This window comes from Rhinatrema bivittatum, chromosome 6, assembly GCF_901001135.1.
Source record: "Rhinatrema bivittatum chromosome 6, aRhiBiv1.1, whole genome shotgun sequence".
Lineage (NCBI taxonomy): Eukaryota > Metazoa > Chordata > Amphibia > Gymnophiona > Rhinatrematidae > Rhinatrema > Rhinatrema bivittatum.
In genome coordinates, this window is record NC_042620.1 from 111,403,882 (window position 1) to 111,422,480 (window position 18,599).

Here is an 18,599-nt window from a genome sequence, read left to right on the forward strand (position 1 = left end):
AGGTAGTAAAAAGCGAGGCAAAGTTACATGGCCTTTTGCAGCTTGATGTTCATTGATACACACCGCGGGCTCCATTCTTTTTAAACCGGCAGCAGTCACTGGTTCTATTTTTTGGCGCGAATTGACCTAGACATTGCGAGATTATCCATGTAACTTTACCTCGCTTTTTACTACCTATTATAAACCACAGGAACCAAAAGATTGTATGCAATAGCTGATACACTAACTTACAACCAGCAGGCATGCAATAAGTCCTGCTCACATTTATTGGCCCTGAGGCAGCTCTCGACCAAAGAGCGAAACTCGGCCAGAGTCGGGCAAATTTTAATAAAGGGTTTTTTCTATACACCGATCTTCACTATCTTTACTGCTACACAGCTAACTGGATCGGCTTCCGATTTGTTTTCTGGGACCATAGTTGTTTTTCTGGCCTTGCAGCTTTGGGCTTCCAGGTCAGTCAGAACCAGATTTTACATCTAAAGGGCCATAAGACTTTATTTGCGATTTACCTGGGTAGGGGTTCCCCTATTTTTCTGTTCTCCCCACAACCACCAGACTCCACCCAGCCATTGCAGTGACAGTCTTTGGCCAGAAGCCACAAACTATAGCTCCCTTGGAAACTTGCTAACTCGGACCCTAATTCTGGCCTCTACGTATCACTCTTGAGCAATGACTCCCTCCCCCCCAGGGGCAGTGCTTGGCCTGTGAAACTGAAGATCTGCCCCAGAAATAAAACCTTGGTCATCCATATAGCAGTGCTGGTACCACTGAGCCAATGGACTGGTCCTGCCTGTTGTCTAATTAAATGTGTGTGATATGAGTAACCTCTCCGTTTATTAATGGTCAAGTTGTTTTAAAAAAATTGCCTTGAGCAAAGGATATGTTGCCTTATTACAAAGCGTGTTGGGGGGTAGGAAGGCTAGGTGTTGGATCAAGACTGGGAATTTGAATGCCCATCTGCCTAGGATGATAGAGCCTAAAGAGAGAGTCAAGAAGTGACTTAGATATCGTACAACTGGCTGAGCTTCTACAGTTGGCAGCTGGGATATATCTTTAGGAGTGTAGACCAGAAATACTGGACTGACTGGATGTGCCAACTGGTAATTTTCTGCTGCCATCTACTTATTATATAATGTACCTGAGGCTCATTTCAGTATGTGATGCTATCAGAAAGTATTACCACAAAAAACAATGGTCCATCCTTTTTATAATGTAGCCATGTAGCTGTGCTTAGACAAGCCAATGTAGCATTAACAAAATAATTAGCATGGTTAACTAACAGGAAGCCCACTTACGTTTTCAGCTGTCTTTATTACTTTTTCAGGAGCTCTAGCTCTATGAGCTGTCTTCTTTGGAACTGATGGTCATGTCCACACCAGACTTGGAAATTGTACCAACGTTTCACCTTCTGTTGATAGTTGCAAATAAGACTGCAGTTGAGCAGGCCAAGCGCTATGCATCTTGGGTATGAATCACGTTACAAGAATTTCTGCGGCTGAATGGGTCCATTTTTATTACCCGCTGCAGGGAGCAGCCGCGTTTTACTGCACGTTAGGAGGTGCAGTGCAACGCATGCCACTATTTTATTTATTTATTTATTTAAAGGTTTTTATATACCGGCATTCATGAAGCGATCACATCATGCTGGTTTACAAATAAACAGGGGTGCAATAAATACATCAAAACAGAAATAACGTGTCTAAGAAAGCAGTTACAATTAACAAGGACTATTGAACTGGGATCAGAGGAAATAAAGATAGTTTAGCAGAGACTTAATTATATACAAGGAGATGAGGTACAGCTCCTGTGTTGGATATGTTGATGGCGAGATGCATTAATTTAAGTCCGGGAAAGCTTGCATAAACAGCCAAGTCTTGAGTCTTTTTTTCTAAAGGTTAGGAGGCAAGGCTCCTGTCTGAGATCAGGAGGGATGGAGTTCCATAACGGTGGGCCAGCTGTGGAGAGGGCTCGATCTCTTAAGGTAATGTGACTAGTGGTTTTAGCAGGGGGTACATGGAGGGATCCCTCTGTATGCGTCTCTGGTAGGTCTTGTGGAGTTGTGTAAGCGGAGAGGAAATTGTAGGTCAATTGTGGTGTGTTGATGGATGATTTTGTATATCAAGGAGATGGATTTGTAGATGATTCTGAAGTGAATTGGTAGCCAATGAAGGTCTTTTAGAATTGGGGAAATATGGTCTCTTTTCCTGGTGTTTGTTAGTAAACGGGCTGCTGTGTTTTGTACCATTTGGAGCGGTTTGGTGTAGGAGGAAGGGAGACCAAGTAGGATAGCGTTACAGTAATCTAACTTTGAGAAAATAATTGCTTGGAGGATCGTTCTGAAATCTTGGGCGTGGAAGAGAGGTCTTTATCCTTTTTAAAACTTGGAGTTTGTGGAAGCAGTCTTTGGTCGTTCTGTTGATGGAAGCTTTGACGTTCAGCCTGTTGTCAATTATCACTCCTAAATCTCTCACTTGAGTGGTTGGTGGGTTGGTTGGATGAGAAGCGGTGAGATTGCTGTTCTCTGGAGATATGAGTAGTATTTCGGTCTTGGAGGAGTTAGTACTAGATTTAGGCTATTGAGGAGACGTTTGATTTCTTGGTGGCAGGATTCCCAGTAGTCGAGGGTTTTAGAGTATGAGCCTTTGATGGGGATCAGGATCTGGATATTGTCTGCATAGAGAAAGTGTTTTAGGTTGAGGTTGGTGAGGAGTTGGCAAAGTGGTAGAAGGTAGATGTTAAAGAGTGTCGGGGATAGAGAGGAGCCTTGTGGGACTCCTATGGATGAGTCATGGCATGAAGATTCTTTGTTCTGGATTTTGACCTTGTAACCTCTGTTGCTGAGAGAGGATTTGAACCAAGATAGAGCAGAGCCAGAAACTCCTCTGGCAGCTAACTGGTTGCAGGCAGTATTTCATTTTTGTGTCTATAGTGTTGTCGTTTTAAATGAGTTGCACTGGATGGGAGACAGAAAAGCACGTCAACTACATCTGTTTGCCTAACTTTAAGGCCGGAAGAGTTAATGTTTATGTTCACAAAATAGAAATTGTATTTACGAATTCTTGTAAATTCAATACCAATATATGGATATGCCATTAAAAAACACATACATTACAAAGCAGAGTATTTACATCTGTTAATACGTTGCTGTGAAGAAGCCACATGAAATTATTATTTATTTCTTTTATTTTTTTTACTGAAAATGTTTGTTTTTTGCTATCTGTGCACTTGTGTTCTGCCATGTAGATTGATTTCTAGCTCTTTGGACTGTCTTAGTTTGTGATGGCTACAAATGTTATAGTGATAGTGACCTATACTGGCTGGTGTAAGAGCAGAGTATTCACGCTCTGCCTTCTAGGTCGTCTGTGGGCCCAATTTAAAAGCATAGAAAAACATGGGGAAAAATGTAGAATTCATTTAAGAAAAACCACAGAAAATCTACTCATCAAGATATAAGATCAAAGAAGCCTGAGGCCATAAGAGTCTGCTCCCAAACTATCCCTCCCCTCGATAAGATCAGACACAACAGACTGAAATTCCTTTCTTTTTCCACAGTAAAGAAAGGAAACGGTACCTACCACAGAAGGGATGAAAAATATGTGAGGGAACGAGATTGTCCTGGTCATTAAGAATTCGTGCAGAAAAAAAATATTATTTTGTCTTTACTTTTTTTCTTTGTTTCGTTATTTTATTGTGTGCTTAAACAATTTAGCGCGTGTTAAAATGAATGGATGTTTCACACTCAACTGTGCACTGAGTTGTTTTAGCCACATGCCAAAAATGACGAAACAAAACAAAGTTTTTTTGTTGCTTTTAGGGTGGTGTTTTGTCTTGGAACAACACTAAATGAAACAAATTGTGCTGCTGTTTTTGTGTAGTTTTGAAAGTGATAGCACACGGGGAGAGTGAGAGCAAACAGCCAGACCCAAACGATGGCTGGCAAGGATGTCTGCTCCGGGCCTGCCACTACCAACCTCGCTTGCCTCTCACGCACGCCATCTGTGAGTGGCCCTTGATATTTGTTTCCGGCTTCTCCTCTCGTACGAACTCACCACAGGAGATGGTGAACAGACGTGCAGGCAGCAAGAAACCTGTGTACCCTGCTCAGACAGGAGGATAGTAACCCAGGGCCACAGGGGAAAATGCACACACAAAGATTTAACGTCTCTTTTTTTGTGGCAAAAAGCAATCACCAGGATACCAATTAGAAAATGAGGTGCAGGGGGAAATATATCCGCCTACAAAAAAATCTTTATTAATACTTCTTGATTGTCACTTTTTTATTTGATATTATTTTTTTTTACTTATTTTAAAAGAGAAATGTATCAGATCATTTTGAGGTGCTGAGGTTTAATTCGCCATCTCCTGCCCAATCACCAAAAGATAACTGTGTTGTAGCCTCCGTGGTAGGATTTCCCTTTGAAATATGCACTGTATACTGGTGCAGTAGTTTACTCGTATATGTGATCTGCTATCCAAAAAGTTATATTTGTGGGAAGTTATTAAAAGTATTCCAGGTGTTGTTCTATACTTACAGTTCTTCGTCTATTTTATATTTATTGCATCCTGTGGAAAGAAGGGACCTGGCTAAAGTAGTATTTTAATTTCATTTTTTAGTTTTGAGTTACACCTTACTGGCATTCTCCCTGCCCACTACTGTTACCTGGTGGCGCCTAGGTTTCATCAGACTTAGCCAGACAGACTACCTGGATCTGGGCCCAGCTGCACTGCTGGAACTGATAAACATGATCTCTCCCCGTTAAGGAATCCTAGACCTTCCCAAGGGATGTGAAAGAAAGCTGTGTTCAAGCCTCCGCTCTCCCTGTATCACCTTATACCCATGGGCTAGTATACCAGGTAATCAGGGAGCCCTCTTCTGGCTTATTGGTAATTAAGGTCAAAGATTCTTTTAAGATAAAATCAAGTAGAATGACATAACAACAAATAACAGTGAAAGAACCTGCGTTGTCAACCTTGGGCTCTTGCTGCTTAGAAAGGACCGACAGCAATTACGAGGCAAAACAACCAAAAGAGAGATGTTACTCCAGTACTAACAGGAGCTCGCCATGTCTTTCCTACCGAAAATATTGAAAGCACCTGGAAACTGACAGCATAAAGAGATACTAGAGGACTTCATTTTTTTTTCTCTTAGCTTTGTGTCTTAGAGCTATTTGTATTTTGAATAAATGACAGAACCTATGAACCTTAACCCAATACCTTATATTTTGCTTGCAGAATTACCTGTATTTATATGGCTGCTGTTTTGATGAAAGGTACAGTTTGCCATCCACACAGTTTGACGCAAGCGAAGGAAAAATAATTTTGAAAACCAGTCTGAGCCCGTTAATGCTCTTAAATCCTTCAAAATTCATACAATTCATTTAAGAATAAAAAAAAGCTTAGGACAGCCAATTTATTTTAAAGTAATCCACGAATGAATAAATTTGTTTAAATCATTAAATTTCTCTTAAAAACAAACTCCCTGAATTAATACAATCATTTAAATCACTGAATTCATTTGCAGCAAACCCCAAGAATTAATGAGTTTGTTTAAATGATGAAATTCAATTAAAAGCAAACAAAACCCCCTTCGTTAAAAGCCAGTCCAGTAGAAAATTGTGAGCTACACTTTTCTGTGTTTCATATTCTTGCATTATCTTTAAAATTATCTGATCAACTTTAAAATATTTTATATGCCTTGGTGTTTGACAACACTAAACCCTTCCTTTTGGAGTTTGAATGGCATTGAAAAACTCTCTGTGCCCCCTCGCTTTCTTCAAACTGTCAGTGTCATTCCTACGTCAAAGCAGTAACAGCAAAGTGTTGACATCAAAACATTCTAATTCGTTGAAACCTCAATGATATTTGTGTCTGCGGTCTTGTGGTTGAATATTCAGTGAGATTAACGCCATTAATTTCCCTCTCATGCAGGAGCCAAAGAGAGATGTTAATGTCTTGAAGAAAAGTGCAGGGGTTGGTCAGTTCCCAAATGAACAACCTCTAATGAATTGTGTGATATATATCTGCACCTCTTCCATTCTCTGACAGGCCTTGCCCCCGAGAACAAGTGCATGGTCTGCATGCCATTCATTAGACAAAACTGTCAGAAGATCTGTGGTGGGGGGAGGGCCAAATGCATACCTGAGAAGAGACTGCTGATGGGGAAAGAAGAGTTTACCTTCTTTAAACTGTATCTAGCAAGGGCTGTGCACAGAACATTCACCCATATGGAAACGGTCGCACCTTGCCTATACTAAACGGAAGAAGGGTGCCTGTAACGTGCACTGAGAGGACTACAGATAATCCCCCCATCTCTGTGCATTTTACTTGATGGTGAATGTGGATCTGAGATACTTGGACTTGTTTGGTTGTCATCTCTATATACTCGGATATCTCATATTCTGTCATAGCTTTAAGGGCTATGAGATATGTTGGTATCTATTAAAAATTGCATGTGTTTTTTTTCTCTTTCGCTCATTCTCGAAGGGGAAACCCACAAAATTAACGTATTAGTGGGGGAGAGAAGGTTTTGATTATTCAGTGGTATGCTGGTGGGCACTGTTGGTGCGAAATAGTTACAGAAGAGAGGTTTAAGGAAATCTCATGCATTTGAGGATGGAGAATTTTTCGTGGAACAGTTATCCTTTCTGTTTTGTGAAATGCCAGGGGCAATGTAACCAACCAAGTCACTAGATTGTGCTTATGAGCTGCCGCTATATCTTTTTTTTTTTTTTTTTTTCTTTTTCCTGTTGTCATTTTGCAGCTAGACTGTTCTGTGGTGCACACAGGGGAGCAATTTATCCCCTTGGCAACTTAATTAAAAAGAAAACCCTAAACTTGTTAAAACTCCTGCAATTGCAAACTTTATAGATTCTTTACAATAAGATAATATGCACATAGGTACCTCCTACTGCAGGGATGGCCAGCTCAGGTCCTCAAGAGCCACAAGCAGGTCTGGTCTTCAGGCTGTTTACAATGAATATGCATGAGATACGTTTGCATACGTTGCCTTCGTGCATATTCATTGAGGATATCCTGAAGACCCAGACCTGTTTTTAGTGGCTCTTGAGGGCCGGAGTTGGCCACCTCTGTCTTACCGTGTCAGAGGATGATGGCTGCAGGTTTGGTATACAGAGCTTCTGGCTCGCCTCATGTGTTTCTCAGTCCTCTTGTCAAATGTGTGTGTTCGGTAACACATTTGTACAGTAGGAGATACCTGGCATACAGAACATATTAACTTTCAATATTATCCTTGCGATGTGACTAAAATCACTTCTATTTGGCAATATAAGTTTAGCTTCCACAAGCAGGCTTTTTTTTTTTTTTTTTGCTTTTAAGGTTTGCTGAACATTTCATGCCAGTTTCTCCCATTAAAGCAGATCTTCCCAGACTTGTCCTGGTGACCTCACAGTCACACGGGTTTTTCAGGAGACCCACCTTGAATGTGCAGGAGATAAATTTGCACACTCTGGAGACCTGGTGCATGCACATTTGTCTCCTGCATATTCATGGAGGATCTTCTGGAAACCCAACCGAGTGTGAGGTCACCAGGACAAGCAGGGAAGAAGCCCTGCTTTGATTTCTCTCGGACTGGTTTGTTCTTGCTTTAAGGTGGCCCAGATCCTGGCCGGGGATCACTGACTGACAGAATGACCCAGCCAAAAGAGTAGTGCTGCCGCTTCCAGAGGGCTATTTTCCACACCTACCACGCCTAGTTTAGTTAATTAGGGCTTGAACAGAGCCAGGATTTTGTTTCTTTATATTTAATCTTGCCTGCAATTCCTTGCATAAGGAGCGTGCCATGCCCAGTATGAATGGGGGTTGGTTTTTTTTTTTGGCTTTTGAACTTTGGCCCAGAATTTGGAGTGGCTGCTTTGCAGTTAGAGACACTCGGTGCTCCATGGCCACGCCTGAGTGAACTTTTATCCTGGGATCCTGAGCCCCTGACCTCTGCACTCCCTGTCCTGCCTGGAGGGAGGTAAGCTGCAGCCATGGATGCCTTGACTGTGGCCCAAATGAGAAAAATCCAGCGGGGAATTCAGAGGCAAGCTGAAATCTGTCACCCCTCTGCCAACTCTGCACTGGCCCTCGGGGAGACCCCTTTCCTGACAAATTAGATAGCACCCGGGGTGGTTCCAAGTCTTCATCAACTGGAAATGTGCATTCGTTTTTTTGTTCTTTTCTTTCGTTTTGTTACTTTAACAAAACAAAACAAAACAAACCTCCCTCCCCAAGAAAAAAATGAAACAAAACTAAAAATTTTTCCCCATGCACACTCATATCGTCAGTGGCCGCCACCTTTTGTTCTTGAGGCACCCTCGAGAACCTCAGCTAAGAGATCAAGATGAATGGGCTCGTATGCAGTCTTAAGATGGGCTAACTCTGCTGGTGAGAAGCAGCCCCTCTTGGACAGCCATAACCTCCATGTTTGAAGAACCGGATGGAGGAGTCGTGATTGGACTTGCACATGGGTAAAGCATTCTTCAGCACCTAGCAGTGCTGGTTGCAAAAACTCCAGTCTCGGAGACTTTTACTCTGGTTTTTGTGTCTCCAGAGAACTTGCCTGGACCTGTGCCCTTAGTGTAGTGTTTCCCAAACCTCTCCTGAAGGCACACCTAACCAGTCAGGTTTTCAGGATTTTCACAACGAGTATGCATATACTGGGTCTACAATGTATGCAAATCTATCTCATGCATATTCATTATGGATATCCTGAAAACACAACTGGTTAGGTGTGCCTCTAGGAGAGGTTTGGGAATCACTGCCATTGTGGACATGTATGTGCTGCTGACCCCAAGTGAAGGGCTAGCTTTTACTCAAGTGTCTGTTTCAGGCTGGCTGTTTCTCTTCCTCGTTCCAGACCAGCTAACCTGAGCCAAAATTATAAATATCCATGGATCTCTTCCATAGGGACTGCCCATGACCTGGCAAGTATCTACCCAGCTGCCTCCTGCAACTACTACTACTACTACTACTACTACTACTTAACATTTCTGTAGTGCCTCCTGTTGCCTCTGTGTCTGAGAGGGAGCGTGCATGTGTGCGTGTCTCTATCAGTGTCTGAGAGAGCACGTGTGTCTGTGTCTGAGAGACTAAAACAAATCAAATCACCATGCCAGCTAACAACCAGCATTTCAGATGGCACACATCTTAACAAGTTACACATGCTGTCAGCATTTACTAATGATGAAAAAATGCTCTTGATATAGAGGCCTGAGTTCAAGCTTGGTCCTATGTGCCATAGTTAGTTATTTATTAGTTATGGCATTGCTGAATGTTTGTATATTTTTTTTTATCTTATGTATGTTTTATTCTGTTCCCTGTGGCAAACATTGGAGCATGCAGTCTATAAATATTTTAAATAAATACTTAATTCCTGCATCTTCTCTAATGGAAATCCCTGGATTTCTCTTCCTTTTGCCTTTTATAGCAATCTGTAATTAGACAGCCAGGTAGTGGTGATCTTTTTTTTTTTTTTTTTTTCCTCACCTCGTCTAAATGATTGGTTTGGACAGGAAAATATTGCTGACCCGTCTAATTCAAGTCAACCCATGTGCACTGCTCTTCTGAATAATGAAAATATACACCTGACATGCAGTTGTAAGTATAGAAGCTGGCGAAGTGCAAAGCAACGAATTTGCTCATTTAGGGTAACGTCCAGGATGTTTGTTAACTTAACCTCCCAAATAGAATTGCTGATCAGAAGAGGAACGTCATGTTTAAATGTATTTACTTTTGATTACCCACTTTACTATTACCGCACGCAAGGCGGGTTACAATTAAACTAAAGCATAGGGAGAGTCCTTTTATCACAGTGCGCTTTGAACATTAGCAGGATCGCACGTGCCTTAGCGCGGCATGGACGTGCGCGTGTAAACCTGCTAGCGAGCAGGTGGAAACGCGCGTGCCAGCATTCGGCCTCGCAATTGGGAAAAATCGAAAGTGTGGTTGTCAATGATTTTCCCCCATCCTCCCGGGAAACTTCCCCTTTGCAGTACGGGTTAGACAGTGCACAGAAAATAGCTTCTGCCGGTACAGTTACGTGTACGGTGCCCCACCACCCCCAGGGTAATTTTCAAAAAGCTCATTTCAGCAGTGAAAATGCTTTTGAAAATGACCCCCCCCCCCCCCCCACCTTAATAACATTTCAGTATGGTGCTCTGCAAAAGCGTGCGATAGAGGAAAGATCAGCAAATTAAGAGTTCTTTCATTTTATTTCTGAAAAAAAATCCCCCAAATGCATGGGTGGGTCTGGAGAGCTTCCGGATGGGCTTTCGTTCTGCGCGCATTGCATTCTGCACCTCACTTGTGTTTACCGCATTGGGCATTTGCTATGGTAACATAAAATACGTAGTTACCAGTATCTTTTTTTTTTTTTTTTTGCCTTCTGTTGAATATAAAACCAGAATGCAGAAAAGCTAATTAGTACTTTGCAAAGATGCTCATTTTGAGCCATGGTGAGGGAACCAAGGTAAGGAGCACAGCAGCGATGAGGGGTTTGGGGATTTCTTTTTTTTTAATGCATTTATTGTTTGTGCGGGGGAAGTTTGTCGTAAACTGACTTTGGAGTTTACCGTATAACTAAAGACTTTGTGAAATGTTGTTGTTAGGCTGTCAGGCTTCCCTGGTTGCCCACTTTCACAGGTTGGCTTTTGCCGTCCTGAATGTTGATTTGTGCGTCACTTGTAATTGTTGGTTTTGTTGTTTCTGGTGCTGGTAATTCTCTGTTTAGCTTAGATCTGGTGCCGTTCACACCACATGCTTTAGTTTCTGTATATTTCACTGAGCGTGATTGACAGTGATTGAACATTTCTTATTTGAGTGCTTTGGGTATTTTATTTTTGACAGAAGCGATGTTATGTTGCTAGTGCTGGAAATGTAAACACTTTTTTTTTCTGCTTGTATCCCTGTTTAATGAACAGGGACTTTTCTTCTAAGGAGGAAATCTTTTACAGAATTTGGGCTAGGAAGGTAAGGCTCTTTTAATTTTGTACTAAAATATTCCATTCAAACTCGCTTTGTTAATCCTCTCGAGAGCTTACTCCTGCATGTTCTTACGGCGTGCGCAGTGATGTATCCTTTGTTTAGCATTTTTCTGCTGTTATAACCCAATAACGTTCCTGAGACAGTGTCACTGAATTTTGGTTACTTTGAACACGTGTTTGCATTCCCTCCTTTCTCCTCTGCAGTCTGAGACAGAGGTTGCAAAACTAGAATTTTCTGTTTAGTTAAATGTTTATTTTCTAAGTCTTCCACAGCCATGCAGTGCGTTACGTAGGTGGATGAGGCTGCTATCACAGGTTTGGAGTGTGTTCGTGGACTGAACTGCAGGACTCAGCCAGTCCACGTTACAGGTGAAGTAAGAAACTGTCAGGTATCAGAGTGAGTGCTCTGTTTGCATGTCACCCTGCATCTGGTATTTTAGAAATGGAAAATGCTAGACATTTTAGCTAAATATCAATTAGTTCCCCTCCCACTCCATTCTTTAATTTCCTGATCATTCCTTTGTTTACGTTTCCAGCTTCTTAAGGTCTTGTCACTTCTTACCTGGAAATGTGGCTAGCGGGCACGACCCCACTGAACGGCTTTCCAGATGCAAGCGTGCAGTGCAGGTCTAGGCGTTCTATCGGGATTGTGCGCTGCGTTCGCTGGGAATAACATGCAGGGAATATCCAGCGGCATGTTGGGAGCCCCAACATCCATAGTGTGCTCTTTTATCCTCCATTGCCACAGTGCAGAACTTCCCAAACTGAAGAGGAGCCGTGCTGGGTGGCTGCTTACCAACAAATTAAAACGCATCAAAACTGCAAATTTTAGCACGTCAAAGTAGGCTGCAGATAAGCAAACATTTCTTAGTGACCTGCTCTACTTATTATAGCTGGTTTCCGAGTGGCTTTGTAATCATGAAAGACTTAAAAGTTATGAGCCTTTGAAGATGAAGGCTAGTTAGGTGAGAACACATGGTGGCCACTCGTTGGAGGTTTTAGCATAAATAATTGTAAACCGTCTGTCAAAACAATTTAGCTGAGATACAGTGTACTCTGGAGTCAACTGCTATGAAAAGCAGTGATATGAGAACTAAGTTCGCAATCTTTAAAACATGTTTTAAAGCACAGTGCATCTTAAAATTTTTTACCTTAAGCAGAGCATATAGAAGGATTTTGTTTGCTGCATTAATCCACTTGAATATGCAGAAATAAGGGTCAACAAAAAAGCTGTAGGTGATGCCTTTTTATTGGACTGAACTTAGGACAAGAAGAAACCTTCACAGACATAAAATAATACATTGCAGAGGAGAACAAGGAGTGACGCCTCCATAGGTGACCATTTCTGGAGGCAAGGTCACTCCCATAATGACCTCACAATTGGACTGCTTAAAGGGGATTTCAGAACCACAGAAGAGCAGAAAATATATGCAGTTAAGATGGTCAATCATGTTAGAAACAAACATAGACGAGACCTAATGGGTGAAAAGGTCAATGTCCTCCTGATCAGTTATAGGCCCCTTGGAACTATAAAATGTTTAGCGTCTGTCACCTCTCCTGCTTTCCTTTTACTGAGCACATGCAGACAGGCTTCATGTCCAGCTGGATCTCTGTGCTGTTTTGTCACTAACCTGATTGAAGGGAGCCTCGCAGGTGTAAGGAGTAATTCCAATAAAAAGGCGCTTCCTACAACTTGTCATTTGAGCCTTCTTTCTAGGCGATCTTGATGGGTTAAATTAAAAAAAAAAAAAATTCTGTCTTGTGACCGAGCGCTCACGGTCTCTCAGTAGCTTCTTGCTGAAATGAAGCACCCGCAAGACCATCTTCACTACAAGCCAAACATGAAATAAGCGTGCGTTTGTTTTTTTCTAACGAGATCAAAGTTAGGCCAAGTGTAAACTAACTGTAAACGTTGGGCTCTGCTATTATAAAATGTTCATGATTTACTGATTGCCGTTAGCCAGTACCATTGAATGGGCAGTCAGGAGAGACCCTGTTTCTGGTTTTAATTTGTGCACGTTAGGATGAATTCCTTTATTTCCGTCATCTTAACAAACGTGTAGTAAGCTAATAGGAATGTTTCTTTTGCCAGCGTTAAAGAAGTTGAGGTTTTCCAGACACCGATGCATGGAGCGGTGTGTATTCCCTTGGCACCGACTGTGTGAGAAACTTGGGATATTACTATGCCTGAAGGACTGGCTTTGACTTTCCTCATGGATCTGCGTTTACGCCCTCTGCGGCATTTGCTGTCTGATCAGTAAAATATCCAGTAGAAGAAACCTGTTTGAATCTCAGGTGGAACATTGCCCCTTTCAGCCACCAACCTTAGAATTGTACTCAAGATGTAGACTTTAGAAAGGGGCACTGCTCAACCAGGGATGCCTTTTTCTGCCAGAGCTGTGGGTAAAGTTCCTCTGCCGCTCCTCAGATATTAAGAAGCCCCTCCTTTGTCTCTGCCCTTAGAATAAAACAATTTGCAGGCCCATATGATGTACTTATTGTGTGTGTGTGTGTGTACTACGTGAGCAGTGAGAGTCATGCATCATTGCATAGAGTCATGGGAAATCTAGAAACAAGATTAAATGAAGTGATTATCTGGGTTTTATTTCTGTTTCCTTGGGACATAGTGACGGATTCTAGATATGAAACTTGTTCTAGCTGGAAAACTGACTAAAAGCCTAAGGGAAATGGTTAACGTTAGGGAGGGTGATTGTCAATCAGGAAAGCCGGCAAAACTGCGCCAAAGTTACATCAGTTTTCAAAGCGAACCTGCACGGTCAAGTTTGCTGTGAAAATTATCCCACCAGAGCTGCCCCTACAAGTTACACCTGCTCTTTGGTGCACGCAGACCTTCCCTGAAAACGTGCGCTGCCAGATTTTGTAAGGTATGCACGGATGTCCAAATTCCACCCCAAAATGTGTCCCCAGGAACGGGCAAACTTAGTGTGAACATGACATTCGCCCGTTTTAAGTTTACCTGCCTATCAGGCGGGCAGGTTTAAAAAAGGCCCTTTCTGCCCGTTAAGCAAGGTTTTTACCAGCAGAAAGCCCCTTTGAAAATGACCCAACAAGCAGACACTGTTTTAGCACACCCTATGTATTCCATGCAGTGCATTAATTATGGACATTTCTAGTCATTTCTTGTGGGAGAAAAGACAGTACAGAGCTGTTGTGTACAGTGTGCATGGAGATTGCTGAAACTAGGAAAACACAGAGGGATGATTTCTTACATAATGTTATCTCTGATTGTAAATGAGCAGACTAAAAACATGTGAAAAACCTCTACAATTTTCAATAGATGTCCATTCCCTCTGATACCTGTCATGCTCAGGCACACTGAGCACACTGTGGTCACCTCTGGATTTAGTTGGCAGAGGTTGGGTCTGTGGATGTGGCTGCTATGACAGGTTTGCAGTGTGTTCGTGGACTGAACTGCTGAACTCAGTAGGCCTGATTTATTATATAAGGTGCAGCAGTCTGAAACAGTAGAGTGGACACAGCCAAACGGAATCTCCTGAACTGCTTTAATCTTCTTCTGAATTCACTGAGACTAATCAGGCCCCGTGTATTCAGAAGATTAAAGCAGTTCAGGAGAATGTTTGGTTATTTATGTCCAATCTACTGTTTCAGGCTGCTGCACCTCCTCACAGTTGGCATGATAATGTAATGGAAGGAGTTTAAGGGAATGGGCATAAATATTAATAGGGAATACTTGCCCATAATTCTCAACCTGCCAAGGGGTATATCCGTGCGTTTCCCTGAACCTTGTTTCGTGATCCCCCATACTTCTGTTGCATATACTGTGCAGCAGTCAGAGTTATCCAAATCCAGTCTTTTGAGAGCTGCAAGCTGACCCAGCACATGGGCAGGGGCGGATTGGCCCACCGGGGGATCGGGCATCCCCCGGTGGGCCGGTGGCTCTGGTCACGTGGTTTGCCGAGCGCGGCTGCGACAGAGCCGCGCTCGGCAGACCTCGGGGTATCTTCTGGGCCGGTTTTGGGGGAAAATCCCCGGGCCGATCTTTACCTGGAATCCGCCCCTGGGGGTGGCATTGCCCCCCCCCCCCCGATGGAATCACCAATCCCTTCTTCCCCCCAGCTCCAGTGCAATCCTCTTTATTGCTTCCTCTAGCCAGCAGAAAGGGAGCAGCGCTTCATGTCCTGTTTGCCTCCTCTACCAGCTAACATAGTGATGATGGCAGAAAAAGGACCCTATGATGGTATCTGCCGCTCCGTGCAGGACACCCCCATGTTTCTCTTAAGGGTAGTAACTGCCGCTCCATGCAGTTACCCTCAAGACTTATGAAAAGGATAGCAATATTTACAGTCAAAACCAAGCAGCTGTCAAACCCTGTAACACGTTACTGCTAGCAACATTTTTACTGGGTGAGGAAGAGCCGCCTTGAAAATTCAGATAATGCTGGCTTCACTCTGGCTGGCTAAAGGTGCAGGGACCTGCAGAAATTGCACCTTCAAACGCCAGGTGAAGGGATGAAGCATCTCTCTCCTCTGGCCAAAGGGAGGGGGGAGGAATGGAGTTTGCGGGTTGCGAGAGGATTGTGCAGGGGGAGGGGACAGGAGGAGGAGGATGCCAGGTGGGTGGCGGGGGGACATCCTCACAATAACTAATGCTCTCCGAAGCCTCTCTGCTGCAGCCAGACCTGTCTGTCGGCTGCTGTGATTTTCAAGATGATAAACTCTGCAGATTAGCCAGGTTATTGTTTATGGCTCTCTACAACTATTCCTAATATCCATGCTGATTCTCTGCAAATATATTTCACGAATCTTTTTGTGGAGCATCTGAAAATCATATTTTTTTTTTTTGTTGTCCTTGAGAATCTGAACTGGATTTACAGTCCTGGAACCTGGGACAATAGTCCATGCAAGATGGAGTGGAACTTGGATTTAAAATGAAAGCTGGAATTGATAAACTGGGGCTTCTTGTCATGTTTTTACATTGCATAAAAATATAAAACAGCTTTTGACTTTGCTAACATGTTTAATACATTCTTTTATCCTATTATCTGAAGAGAGGGGAGTTTATTGATCACCTTAAGTGTGCGATTGTCTGTCCCCCACTAATAACTTTCCTATTCAGTGTGCTATCCACTAAATTTTCAGGGGGGAATCCGCATATTTCACAAATTCACGTGTGCAATTGTGTCGCCTAATGACTTTTTGATTTACAATCCGGTCCACGCCAAAATTCAGATGATGTCAGGGAGGCCAAGCGGACACTGGGGTCATGCAGACGTGTGCACATGCATTCCAGAAAGTAGGCTCCATTAGTTCTGTGTGGGTCTTCTAGTTTAGTTTCTGTACTCATGAACAGTGTCAGATTCACAGCACTTGAGGTCGAGGTCCTGCATTCATCCACAGAACATTTCGAGCCCAAGCAGCAGAGCAGGCTTCCTCTCACTGCCCTGCCAGTGTGCCACAACCCTACTCTGGATGAAGGGGACGTTTAGTCTCTCTTTGCTGGAGCAGCCTCTGGCCACTGGGCCGCCAGCAGTGGTGCCCGTTAGTGCCAAAGTGTGATAATGGGTTTTTTATTTGCAACGTGGACGCCTGGCCGTGTGGAGCTGGTAAATGTCACCAAACCCCTCCCTTAATAATGAGCACGATTTTTTTTTGCCTTTCTAAAGTAAGAATCCAGGCCTGCAGAGTTGGATCGCTACATATTGCTCTGCCTGAAATCATATTTGCTTACCAACTTGGGTTCCTGCTTCCCAGGCTCGCTGAAATGTGGGGGCCAGGGCTTTGCTCCTCTGTATCAGAGAGGGAGCCAGGTTAGTCAGTAGCAGCCAAAAAATGACAGAGAGGCCTGTGGCACCTTATAGACCAAACCAAGCTTGTTTGAGGCAAGAGCTTTCTGAGAAAGAGCCCACGTTGTCAGATAGCAGAGAGAGAGAGAGAAAATGGGTTGGTTTTGGGAAAGCATTCAAAAGGGTAACGGATCCCGAGAGGAAATGGGAAGAAAAATGCAGGAATTCAGGCAGTGCTTCATAATGAAAAGTAGTGTAAGTCTCAGTAATTTTGTTGGTCAAACAGACGTAGTTAAAGCATATTCACTGTGACATCTCAAGTACTGAAATAAGTTTATCTTATTACTTTATTTTGTTGCTCAGGCTGTGAGAATAAGTTGTTAGCTGAAATGCCAGGGCGCCAATTTACTGTAATTACATGCTAATGCAACCTGCAGCAGCGCTAAATATTTATAATGTTAATTGAAACTGTTTTACACTACAGTAACCATTCTGTAATATCCCTGGCTTCTGGAGTCACAGTGGCTAGAAAGTTGAGCTATTTTTACTTCTGGCTGAGATCAGGTAAACCAAGGCTGATTTGCTCCAGCATCCGTGTTTATTGTCACACGTGGGTGTCGGATGGCACCACTCTTTCAACTATTTTGTGACGTTTTCCCTCAGGTTTAGTCTGAAGAGTTATCCATGTTCAGCATGGAGTATTCAGAGAGCTGGCTTCTGTGAAGCTCTTCCTTTTTCATGTTGGCATAATAGACGTTAACCTGTGCATTCAGTCCAGGAGGGAGAATACTTCTGCTTTCCTTGCCAAGAGATCAGCCTAAAAGAAAAAGATCATACAACAAGAATCAACACATTTCTCATTTTCTCCTCTGCAATATATCTCTATATATCTTTATATATCTATAGATATATTAACCATAGCAATAAAGGAAATAACAAAATTGCCCTGTTCAAAATTTTGCATACACTTAGATATTTGGGCTGATAATATACACTCAAGTTGACACGCACAGATTGAGATGGCAATGAAGAGAAGGTATCCACACCTGGGCCTTGTTTGATTGTAATTAGTGTCTGTATAAATAGTCAATGAGTTTATTAGCTCTTGAGAAGCCCTTGTGCATTTCATCCAGGGCTGCACTGACTTTGGTGGTTAATGAAGCATGGGGAAAGCAAAAGAACTGTCAAAGGATCTGCGAACAACAGTAGTTCAACTTTATAAATCAGGAAAAGGATATAAAAAGATATCCAAAGATTTGAAAATGCCAATCAGTACTGTTCAGACTCTGATCAAGAAGTGGAAAATTATGGGTTCTGTTAATGCCAAGCCATGGTCAGGTAGACCAAGAGAGATTTCAGCCAGGAAAATTTGTCAGGATGCAAAGAACCCACAAGTAACTTCTACTGAAATACAGGCTTCTCTGAAACTAAGTGGTGTGGGAGTTTCAGCATGCACAATAAGGAGGTACTTGAACAAAATAGGCTGCTTGATAGAGTTGCCAGAAAGAAGCCATTGCTCCACCAGTACCACAAAACAGCCTGTTTACAATATGCCAAACAGCACCTAGAGAAGCCTCAAAACTTCTGGAACAAAATAATTTGGAGTGATGAGACCAAAATTGACCTTTATGATCACAACCATAAACCACTATGTTTGGAGAGGAGTCAACAAGACCTAAGAAACGAAGCACATCATCCCTACCGTGAAGCATGGAAATGGATCTCTGCTGCTTTGGGAGTGTGTAAGTTACAGTGGCAGAGGGAATTTAGTCAAAATTGATGGCAGGATGAATGTAGCATCTTATCAGAAAATATTGGAGGAGAATTTGCATTCATCAGCCAGGAAGCTGTGC

The 18,599-nt window shown here is 42.7% G+C and overlaps 1 protein-coding gene across 2 annotated transcripts in view; it reads left to right on the plus strand.

Annotated features, from left to right (window-relative positions):
- Positions 1-18,599, plus strand: part of METAP1D (methionyl aminopeptidase type 1D, mitochondrial) — a 154,041-nt gene that overhangs the window by 37,877 nt on the left and 97,565 nt on the right. The window contains exon 1 of one of the 2 annotated variants that reach the window (XM_029605791.1): positions 9,526-9,597. The exons of the other annotated variant lie outside the window; for it this stretch is intronic. Coding sequence (XP_029461651.1) covers positions 9,549-9,597 — 49 coding nt within the window. The 5' untranslated portion in view covers positions 9,526-9,548. Of the gene's footprint in view, positions 1-9,525; positions 9,598-18,599 lie in introns of those variants that run through there. 2 annotated transcript variants of the gene reach the window in all.